Source organism: Uloborus diversus, chromosome 6 (genome assembly GCF_026930045.1).
Source record: "Uloborus diversus isolate 005 chromosome 6, Udiv.v.3.1, whole genome shotgun sequence".
In the NCBI taxonomy this organism is placed as follows: Eukaryota; Metazoa; Arthropoda; class Arachnida; order Araneae; family Uloboridae; genus Uloborus; species Uloborus diversus.
In genome coordinates, this window is record NC_072736.1 from 157,316,574 (window position 1) to 157,328,985 (window position 12,412).

At 32.1% G+C, this 12,412-nt stretch overlaps 1 protein-coding gene across 1 annotated transcript in view; it reads right to left on the minus strand.

Annotated features, from left to right (window-relative positions):
* Positions 1 to 526: 526 nt before the first annotated feature.
* LOC129223936 (pre-mRNA-splicing factor RBM22-like) overlaps positions 527 to 12,412 on the minus strand; it is a 32,307-nt gene continuing 20,421 nt past the window's right edge. Inside the window, exons 8-9 of the mRNA XM_054858317.1 lie at positions 8,319 to 8,447; positions 527 to 866 (exon numbers count right to left, since the gene is read on the minus strand). Of these exons, the coding sequence (XP_054714292.1) occupies positions 619 to 866; positions 8,319 to 8,447 (377 nt within the window). The 3' untranslated portion in view covers positions 527 to 618. The remainder of the gene's footprint in view (positions 867 to 8,318; positions 8,448 to 12,412) is intronic.

Sequence of the window (12,412 nt, forward strand, 5' to 3'; positions counted from 1 at the left end):
GCTACATGGATTGTGATAGAATTGGGGTTTAAATTCGAGTTTGTGCTTTGAAATGTGCTGTACAAAAGCAAATTTTATTGAATTATGTTTATTTTTACATTAAACCTATTTTCAGAGATTTGTTCAAGATTTAGATAAAATTTTAACAAGTCAATGTAATTTTTCATAGTTAAAAATGATCTTTTCCTATGCAGAACTTTTTTTTTTTTAGTTTCAAACAAGTTTTCTTTGATAATTTCTTAGTAAAAATTTTTCCTTATTTCATTCAAATAGTTCTTTCATTATGAAAGAAAACATCTTGAAGAATGTAATAAAATAAAAATTACTAAAATACACATCTTCTAAGTATTTTTTAAAAAATCATGCAAAGTGCCAAAAAACCCCAGTCCGGCGGGAGATACGTGGTCAAAATAGGTAAGACCTGAATGTGGTAAATGCAAAATAAGTACTATTTTAGAAAATTTATGAGCTCAGATTAATAGTTCGAGAAGAGATAAGTCTGAAAAGTGTTACAAAGTAAGATTTTTATTTACAAGCTATTGACAAAGACAAAAAAGATATTTATTAAAAAAAATTCTCGTTTTGAAAGTTTATACAATTTACACAGTGGAAAATATACTAGGCCTTTGTTGATCCCGAAGATCCCATCCTTTGAGGGTCCTGGGATGGATAATGTATGGTTTGCTTTAAAACACTTGGATCTTCTGAAGGGGGAGGTTGGGCTGAAGTTTGCAGAGGTGGAGGGGGATAAGATCCTGGGGGGCGTAAACCTGGTGGCATTGAGATGCCTGGGGGTCTTAAAGAAACGCCACGGGTCCTGACAAAAGACACAGGTGGTGGAGGTGGTGGAATGGTAAATCCCATGCCTGAAGAAAAGAATTTGGTTTAGATAAATATTGTAAATGTAATAGAAAAAGTGACAAAAAATACATTAAACGAAAATGATAAGTCTATTTTCTGTTGGTTAATAACTACTTAATAATATGTAATAGGTGCCATAAAAATGGAATACACATTTGAGGCAGTGAGAAGCAAAGGGATGTAAGTGGACATTTTCAAGTTTTGAGTTAAACGCATTTAAAGATCAGATCCTAGGTAGGCTTTCATTGAAAAGTTTTTTTATAAAGCATGCTGTAAAACAGAACATACCAGGACTACTAGTACCATCTCTTCTTGCCCCAGGAACAGAGGAGAGGTTCACCTACGATTTGTACTGGTTATCCCTAAATTTTTTAATTTTCCACTTATATCCCTTTGCTTCTCACTGCCTCATATTTTGGTGTAACGAAATTTCTGCTTTAGTTTGAAAATAGAGCTATTGTAGAAAGATAATCTATTTTTGTTTTAACAACTTCATTTTAAAACATAAACGATGACACTCCGAAACATGCGTAGACAATTCATAAAGCAAATTTGTGCTTTTTTTATGCTTCTCTTCAATCTATGTCACATTTCTACAAACATTATAAATGAAAAGTGCAAAAGTACAATAAAAGAAATGAAATTTATAGGTTAAATGAAGATGATTTTGCTTGGTGAGTGCAAAATATGTGCATTTAAAAATTATATGGTGTAGGAGGAAATGTTTTAAAATTTTATAGTTGTGTCTATCACACTTCACACAAGAATTTCCTTAGCATACATATATTACAAAAGGAGAAAGTCAAAACAGTCGAGTCCCAAAATTTCCACACTCGATAACCTGGCCAAATCTAGAAAACTTCGGCCACAGTCTAGCAGGACGAAAAACCTGTTGCTCAAACATGGCATTTTCACTAACTCACCAACTTTTCTGTTCAAATTAGGCCAAGTTTTTGGGACTTTACAGTACTTACCAAAAACAGAACTACGAATAAGAAAAAAAGCTGAGTGACACTTCAGTATTTTATTTAATACTCCAATATAAATATTTCTAAGTACAGTGAAACCTCCCTTAACGGACACTCCCGAATAACGGACACCTCTAATTAACGGACATTTTTGCAAGTCCCAGTCCCTCAATATAGGCCATTCCATGTAATTCACTCTGAATAACGGACACTCCGAATAACGGACAGTTATTTCACAAAAAATTTCTCTTGCGGTCGTAGCACTTCCGTTTTTTTTCTTTTCACAGAATATCTTATTAATGCTTGCCTTACAAAGATTTTCATCCTCCACAACTGATATTCCCCCCCCCCTCCCCCATCATTTCCTTAACACTGTTTCTTGGAATTAAAAGGGTAACTATTCAAAAGTTAAGATAAAAAAGAGGAAACTGGGCGCTTTTTCTAACTGGGGCTCTCAGGAGATGCAATTGGACAGATCGGCGCCGGTAGTAGTCGGCTTTATGGCGCCGTGGTTTCGTTGGATTGTTTAATTTTTAGATATGTAAAAGATTTGCCCATATTCAAGGTTATATTGCCAACTGTCAATCATGCAATAGTGATACTGGAGATAAAATAAATAAATTAACCATAAAAAAGTGTGTGGAGGGAGGGGGTTGTTCCGCCGAATCGCCGCCGTTGGTAATGCTAAAAAGAGATGTCAAACTGTTTTAAGTAATTACTTTAATTGATTAAATGCTTTTTAAGACAAGTGTGTGCTGTCAGTATACCTTTATTAAGAAAAAACAGATTAATTACACTTGACGTAAAATGTAGTAATCGTTTCGCAATTGTTTCGATTGTGTTCTACAAAGGGAACAACAGTCCATTTTGAAAAAGGTAAATTAAGTAGTTCCTCCTAATAGCGGACACCTCCCAATAACGGACAAAACTTCTAGTCCATTGACTGTCCGCTATTCGGAGGTTTCACTGTATCTGATTACTGATGATTTGTATCTAAATCATGTAGAGGGCGCTGCGCATGCACGCCACTTGTCGAATGCTTGAACGTTTGTGTGGGGAGAGTAGCTTGTGTAGGAGCTCGGTGCAACAACCACCGACAGAGATGCAATATGTGTTGTTAATTGTTATTAAAGTTATTGTTTTGTGAATACAGTCCTCATTCTAAATGTAAAATGATTTCTGAGCTAACGAACGGACAACAACTGACATGGCACAAAGTTTGCATAGCCGCGAAAAAAGTAGATTTTCAAACACAAATGGTCAGGAACCTAAAGCTGGGGCTCTACATTTTCCTCTGTTTTAGGGCTCCTCTAGGTTTTTGATAATCTTTTATTTATTTATTACATGGTTGGTACAATTTTTGTAAAAATTATTTACAAGGAGTATTCAAGGATTTTTCAAAGATAAATGAGCTTTTTCAAGGACTAAGGATTATATGAAACTAAGAACTTTTTCACAACAATAAAAAAAAAACGAGGGCTTATTCAGTTTCCAATTCTAAAAACAGTTTCAACATTAGACAAAATCTTTCACACCATTGTAAAAGCTTCAAGAAAAAAAATTTTTGGCTCTTTAAAAAAAAAATTTTTTCAAACCTAAAAGCAAGTTTTTTTTAAAACTTCCAATATGAAAAAATAGTAATCTCTAGTTCCCGATTTCGGGTCCTGCCCCGATTTCCTAAAGCCGAAGTTCAGGTCCTATCGAAGGTGCAATGTGAGAAATCCCTACTTATTTTTTAAATCCCTTTTCCCTCAAACTTGTTTTGTTAAATTTGTCCATGCTAAGTCCCTCAAATTTTATGCATTGCTCTGCCTAAATAACACTTCACTGCATTTTTTGATAATGAAAGTTTTAAAATAAGCAATTAAAAAAAAAACTTTTAAACCCAGATTTGTAATATATTTTATTGCATTAATTTTTTCAAATTTACGATTTTGCACATATTACTGCGTTAAGGTGAAAAGATAAATTTCAGAGGAAAAAAATTCTGTACTCCATTACAAACCACAAAAGCTTACAAAAGCCTGGATAAGGGTGGTACTTTTCAATTATAGGTATGTCACAGCTTCAGCTTCAACATTTTTGGCCTACGGTTAAAACAAAGCGCTTAGTGGCTCCTCAAATGTTGCCGAAACTGAAAATTTAATGTTTTATTTTCAAATAAGACAATCTATTAAACATGGCTAAAAATTGTGTATTAAATTTTTAAACATTGCGCCAAAAGAGTGAACTAAGCTGTGAAATGCATAAATTTTGGATGTGCCAGAAGGTCTATGCAGGGTTGCCAACCTTGGAGAAACAATTTGAAGAGCATCTGTTGTGATTTTGAGGAGCATTTTGAAAATTTGCGGAGCAGCTCAGATTGGTACTTTATTTTATAAAAATCAATAAAAAAAACTAAAACCAATTATCTAAAATTGTTTTTGACATTTGATAATCATTTTAAGCATTAGTAATAAAAATTATTTTAAAATTAATAAAACAGCTTTAAATACTATGTCATGTTTGAGTATAAGCCTCTTTAATTTCCCATATTGGCGGAAGGGAGGTGAAAGGGTATTTGCATGGATCCGCAATCTCTTGAAAACACTCGGTCGGGAAATGGGCGTGGCAATGCAGAGCGTACAAGTCTTCAGCAAAAAATAAAATATAAGAAGGGGTTGAAAATAATATTCTACAAAAGGTTATGAAGGTTAAAGTGGCAGAGAGGTATGGTAGACAAAAATGAGCAAGTGTTATGGAAGCTGATGCAATTGGATTTCAAAATGCATAAATGCCAACGCTTGCATCATTCTTCTTAAACCTTTCCCCCTCCCCACCGACGGAACAAAGTTCCTAATTTTTTTCTACCTTAGAAAGAGTATGTGCGTCAGCAAAAATCTTGAATGGAAGATCGTGGCAGAAGTGAAATGAAGATTTGCACCATTAATTGAAAACGCACTTGGCCAGGAAATGAGGAGCAAAATATCTTCTTTGCGGAGTTTTGCTTTTTTTGTGGAGCAACTCCAATCGATGCGGAGCAGTTGGCAACCTTGTCTATGTAACTGTTTTAGCCGGTCAATTTCAGGGAAACATTCGCAAGCCCCATGAACTGAGAATAACTACATAAGAACTTGGGGGAAAAGGGAAATGATCGATACTTCAAGTCGCACATCCTCTAATATTTTATCCTTTTAGGCCAAAACAATTGCAAAATAAGTTTCACATAATTCGAACAAAAGCAACCCATGCCGACTTGCGCTTGAAAATGTAATGTTTACTAGACCGAATAATTTTTTTTTTAGAATTTTAAAATTTGATTTTGATAAAACATTGCCCCTATAGCCCCACATGTATCACAAAAATAATTAGGTTTCTGTCAAGAGGCCTAAAATTTATAATTTTTTTTAAATGGATTTTTTTTATTAATCTTTTAAAAAATTACATATAAATATCAATAAAATATCAAGTTCAAAAATCATTAGGGAACACATTTTCAAATGTATAATTAAAAAAAATTATGTAATTAAAATGAAAAATTTAAACTTGAAAAAATCCATATTTTGAGTACAATGTGGGAGAATTAAATATTCCAATAGAGCAAAAATTTCTATTTAGCGTTAATCACTTAATCACCGAGTTTCTGGTTAAAATTTTTCTGCTTAAAATATGTCTCACATTTTTATAAAAATGTATAGAAAAAAATCAATTTTTTGAAGAAAATTACAAATTTTAGGCTTCTTGCTGAACCCCTAAATATTTTTTAATTTGGACGAATAATTTTGTGGTACAAGTGGGGCTATAGGGGCAACGTTTTATCAACATGTAATTTCAAACTTCCGCAAAATTTTTGTTTTTATTATTCGGGTGTAGTACACAAACTTTCAGGCACAAGTTGGCACGGGTTGCCATTCTTCAAATTAAATGAAACTTTTTCTACAATTGTTTTGACTTAAAAGGAAAAATATAAGAGTGCATGCAACTTGAAACACTAACTTCTATCTTTTTTGGGGGGACACCCTACAGGTGACAGTAAAAAAATTTTTATATCCCTGTAATTGTTCAAGACCAAATATATTTTTTGATTTATTTGCTAGAAATCATTTGAGTTCAGTTTTATGCTTTGTAGCTGTACTTTCAGTTAGCTTTTTGCTTGCCTTTGCTAGCATTTGGAAAATAAGAGTTCATAATTTTAGCACAATGTTGTAAAAATGGACTAAACAGACTTGACAACATTTTGGAAATGGCAATGAATAAAATAATAAATTAAACCAACTAATGTGATTCCTACAATTTTAAGAAAATTTCAAGAAAATCCTGAATTTTACTAACTTCAAAATTTCTGACCTTTGCACAGTTTTAGTATTAAAATCAGAATACTTTAATATAATATCCACATCTTAAACATTTTTTAATTTTTAAGACTAAATTTCATTTAAAAATCATAATAAACTGAAGTTGAACACTAACGGATGGAAAATACACCGTTCACATGCAAAAACAGCTTGTAACCCCCCCCCCCTGTATCCAAGAAAGTAGTTTAACCCAGCATCCTTTGCTGCTATACCCAGCTAGTAAACAAACTTATTTTGCAAAGTACATTCAGGATAAAAACTCTGCTTTGACTCCAGTTCATCGCAGGAGGAAAAAAGATCCTCATTTTCCCAGCAACTAACCGGAATCAGAGTTAGAAATCAGTAAAAAATCCTACTGGTCCTTCAGACTAGTCAACATGAAAATGTATTGGTCTGCAGACACCACCATTGGTCCGCTTTAAATTTAGCAATAAGTATGTTTGTACGTATAATTATTTACACTTTATGATAGCATTTATTAAGTTATCTTTACTATTAATAAAGCTGAAAGTCTGTATGTCTGGATCCGTCTGTTATGCGCATAGCCCTTAGATCATTCGGCCAATTTTCATGAAATTTGGCACAAAATTAGTTTGTAGCATAGGGATGAACACCTCAAAGCAATTATATAAAGCGGTTTGAAAAAAAAAAAAAGTCAATGATTGGTTTGGCTAATAAATAGCTAAGCATCAGCCAGGCTTATGCTTTTGAATTTTTTCTAGCCAAGTGAGATCAGAAATTGCCAGCCGCTGGTGCTCCCGCTGACCACCGATCATTTTTACTTTCTTCTATATCTAATATATAGAAGAAAGTATTGGATTCGTGCAAATTTTCGAATTTCGAATTTTGACGGATTCGAACGTTTTGAGGTGTGCTGAGTCCATTTCGACCATTTTTGGAAAATGTCTGTCTGTCTGTGTGTGTGTATGTATGTGTGTGTGTGTGTATGTATGTGTGTCACGTCTGTGTGTGACCAGTTTTTTGTGGCCGCTCTACAACAAAAACTACCGCATGAAATCGAACGAAATTTAGTACACATATGCGCCCCTATGTGAACTTGTGCCCATTAGTTTTTGGCGCGAATTCCTCCAAGGGGGGTGGAGCAATGGGACGTTTTTCGAGTTACGCGTGCTTGCTATTCCTCAGGAAGTTACTGGCGGAATCAAACAAAATTTGGTCCATATGTTGGTATTAACAGGAACAGGTGCTGATTCAATTTTGATGTCAATAACTCAAACGGCGGTTGAGCTATAGAACGTTTTTTGTCGTCAATTGTGACTGCTGTATCTCAAGAAATAATGAACGGAATGAAAGAAAAATTTATCGGCAAGTAGCCCTTAGTGGGTATAAGAACTGATTTTATTTTTGTGTCAACAGCTAAAAAGGGGGCAGCGCAATCACCCGTTCTTTTTTTCCATTTTGAGTGCCCTATCTCAAGAAGTAATGCTACGTTCTGGTTGAAATTTGGAATATATGTGAATCCATATGTAAACAGGCTTTGGTTCTATTTTGACGCCGATCGCTTCAAGAGGTGTTGATTTTTTTTTTTTTTTTTTTTTTTTTTGCGAATAAAAATATTTTTATTAATGCAACAATAAGAAAGATAAATCGTAATAGATTGTCGTCTGCGTATTTCTCGTGATTTTAATTGTATGGAAATGATCGGAAATATTATCTCAATGATTTAAAATTTTTAACTGTTGCCATCTTATGTTTGTTAACAAATAAAATATTTGTAATTCATTCAAGCAAGGCTTTTAAAATAACTTTCAATTTTCGCTCTTTGCTTTGCTTTTGCAATAATTCAGACATTGGGATAGTCGTCAAGTTTTTGCATGTGTCATTTTGTTTTTGTTGGGAATATTGCTTCCTCGTCAAGCATGGGGAGGGATCAGAAAAAAAAAGAAAAATATAGAAGAAAGTTTCCTGATGACCACAACATACTAGTTTTATGGTGGTCCGAGGAAGGTTTCACTGGTCTGAGACCAGCAGTAATTTCAAATGCTATGAATGTGTTTAAAAGTAGGTTTTTTCCGTGGTAGAAAAGGTCCATGTAAAAGCAGCTATTCACTGTTCATTGAAAATTCTGCTAATTTACAAATAAAATAATATTTTTTCAAATGCAAGTCAAGAAACACAAGAGGTAAAAACATACCAATTGGAGGTGGTCCTCGAAGCATTGCAATTGGAGGAGGATACGGTGGCAACGGTGGAGCAGGCTGCATCATTGTCGGTGTTAAGTTGAAATAATTGTTAGCTAATTCTTCCGAAGGTGCCGGCAAAGCTAGAATAAGAAAATCAGCAATATTTCAGAAAAATTGACTCACATTTGGAGCAAATCAATATAATATTGCAATTGTAATAAAACCAAATGGAATTATACTACATAAACCACTTTTTAAAAACTTTGACACTTTGATAATAGACATCAGGGTTAGAAGCAAAAAATGGGAACAGCTGAAATCTTACCAGAATAAACAACTAACGAAAACTGCTCTAAATATATTTTTAGCATTATCTCAACATTTTAAGGTAGTACACTATAAGGTAGCACACAACATGAGTAAAATCCAAACTCAATTGCAGGAATTTTTATTTCCTTGAAGAGAAGGTAAAGCCACGAAAAAAATAAATAAATAAATTCTTTACTTTACTGTAATCAGACAAATTCTAGCAATACAGAAACCTAAAATTTTTTATTATCTTTACTTTTAATAGTTCAATGATAAATATAAATTACTATCTTACTAGTTAGTTTTAAAATTTTATAACTAGAAGGCAAAAATATATAAGAGCAATAAGATCTGACGAAGAAGAAATTTTACAAATGTAAGTACAAGCATAAAAAAAAACCTTCATTACGTATTAGAGGTTGTTTTCATTCTCTCAGAGTGTGGAGAGCATAATCTTTCACTGTTAATTTTATTATTGCAGAAACCAGAAGGCAGTATTAAATTTAAAAGGTTCCTTACAAAATAATATAAATTATCTCAGTTTCAAAGCTATTACACTGTCTAATACTGCATACATCAACACTAACAGCTTTTAGTTAAAAATTTATAACTAATAAGAAAAAATAACAGTATCAAGATTTGGAAAATGTTATGTGGCAAAGAAAAATGAAGTTTTTCAAAAGGTAACTGCAAGCATAAATGCTTTAGAAAAGAAGCATTTTTCTAAATTTTATATCTTTATACCCCCCCCCCCCCCCCCAATTAACATTTGCAACTTTTACTAATTATTATTTTATTGAGAACAGTGCAGTTTACTACACTTGCACAACAAAGTAACTACAGTGAAGCACCGTTTATACGTTTCTGAAGGGACTATATGAAAAAAGCGTACAAATGAAAAAAACGTATGGTAGGATACATTAATATGTATTAAACTCTGCAGGGATCAAATTAAAAAATGTATAAATGATAAAAACGTATAAAAGAGAAACATATAAACGGTGCTTCACAGTAATATAAAATTTGCAAAGGAAAATGAGTACTATTCAAAATTAAGTGCAAACAGTTGCACATTTAACAAAAAAGTAGTTACATGTTTTTGCTTAAAAAATATATATATGTACAATACAATTTCTGACCTTTTACTCATGGAATGTTGAACCATTTTTCATCCCATTCATATCTCCAGACAATTCTTAAATCACTAATTTATCTTTCCCCTAAACAGTTTCCAACTGTAAGGAAACCTTCTTACAAGATTTTAATTTATATATATATTTTAATGTTCTGTTTAATTTCTCCAACTTGAAATTAAAATAAATTACCTTGACTTTCATTACAAAAACACACATTTAAATATCATTTTAAGGTAGCATTGTTTAAAACAACGTGCAACTTGCAAAATGATTTAAGACTAACATGAGGTAAAATGATTGAAATCTTAAATACAGCATTGAATTTTTGCCAAAGCATTGTTCAACACTAGCATGTTTCCAACAATAATAATAAATAAAATTAGTGATTTTTTTTTTTAAACCTCAAGTTATTGTATAATTTAAATCAGTTATTTCGACCTCGCAAAGTGAATTCTCAGAAAACTAAAACTGTGTGAGAAAAGCAAAATTTTGCGTGAAAAATCAGACCTTGAGAATAATGGAAAAAAAGAAAGCAGGGATCTATTGAATGGCAAAAAATTACAATTCCAATACGTCCCAATTCATGGGTTATAACTCCGAAAAGGATGGCAGGACTCATACTAAAACTTCTCAGATCACCTTCTTGAAAATTCTGCAGGTAAAAGATGTAATATTTGAAGGGTTTTTTTTTTTACAGAAAATGCAGGACTGTTTATCTTTATTTAATTTCTGACTTCTTTTATTCAAAACTAGCAAATATACCTGGCATTGCCTGAGTCAATAATTGTGAGAAACAATTGCTACTTTCATTCGTTTTCTGTTTTAACTGAAAGAACTCAAAACACCCCGCTTTGACGTGATTAAAAATTTAGCTTCTTCATTACCCAAAAAAGTAAAATAGCAATAAGTATAAAGAACGAAACAGTATTCAGTTAGAAACGAAAGCACAACATTTAAGCATATAAAAATTTGAAGAATTTCCAAAATATGATTTAATAAAAACAAAGAGCACTAAAAAAACCATGCACTTTATTTAATTAATTAAATAGTACACACACACACAAAAAAAAAAAAAAAAAAAAAAAAAAAAGCTCTCTACTATGTTTTACTAAGTGTGGAAAAAGTATAGTTTCCAAATATTTAAATGACTTTAAATTCATGTTTGCTCCAGAAGTCTTGATAAAAATTTTTCATTATGATTACTATTAATATTGCTGTTGCAAGGCAACAAATTTTTGTAACAATGGGTTTTATATTTAATAATTAAATTAATGGGGAAACTACATGAAATTTACTGATTTCCATCATAACTTTTTGAAACTAAGTTTTTTAGGAAAAAATTATAGCCTAAGTTGCTTCCTGATAATGTAGCTATCTGTGGTGAAAAAATGGTTAAAATCCGTCCAGTAGTTTTGAAGCTTACCCCGGACATGCTTACATACAGAAGTACAGGGTTCATACTCTGTTTGGATGAAAAAATTCCATGACTTTTCCGAGACTTTTCATGACGTAATAAAAATGTTCATGACCTTGTTACATGAAGATAATAGTAATATTTAATATCAAAAAATTTGTCAATTTTTGGAAATGTGCATTACCAAAACTTCTATGTGAATGCCACCCATTACCTCATCGAAGTACTTACTTGTGATTGAAAAAATATCAGTGTGCACCTAAAAAACTAAACTATTCTTATTTGTCTTCATCATATTAATTTAATTAAAGTAAAAAGACAGCAAATGGAATATGGTGATTAAATGTCTAATATTTTTTTTATAAACAAGCAGAATGATAATGAATTGATAAAGGTCGTTGAATGAGTCATTACCAAGTTCCAATAAATTTGCTTTAAAAGTTGACTTTTAATGTCAACAGTACAGTTAATCATCCACATAACTTGACATTATTTTGGTTCTTTAAACAAAAGTCGCATTCTTTAGTAAATTCATGTTTCTAAACCAGAAATTTATTATTTTTTTTGAAACCAATTCAGTAGTGAATAAGTCTTCTGAATCAAATGTACTTATTAACTTATGCGCACATTTTCAAATGCATATAAATTAATAGGTTCAGAAATTCCAGAACATAGTATTTGATTCCTGACATTGAATGTAGCTGTGGGTTGCATGGATTCGTTTAGCAGGCTGTATGTTCTATTTTGGGCACTACTGTTTTAGGGTATTAGAACTCTCCTATTTCTGTATTCTATCGCATGACTAAAGATTTTCATTTTCTAAAACCTTCAGCAAATTAAGGTAAACTCTAATAAATTTAATAATCATGTTTTTAAGGGTGATGGAAATGAACTTGGATGCAATTGAATTGCATTTTTTGAGTGGGAATGGCAAAATTGAAAACGTGCAAGTTTGCTACTACAGAAAATAAAATATAAGAAATGTTGAAAATAATGGTTCAATCAAAATGAGTAAAATTACATAGCAAAAAAAGATGAGCGGCTGCTAGAGTAGTGGATGCAATGAGATTTCAAAACTCAAAGATTTGTTTTTGGAATCGTTCAATTTTCTAGTTTTAATAGATTTTAAGTGCAATACTGTTAAATCACTCAAGATTTCTTTTGCTTGTTTAAGCTACTGTTACTTTCTCATTGCCGATGATATTTTTCCATGACTTTAAATGAAAATTTCAATTTTACATGACAT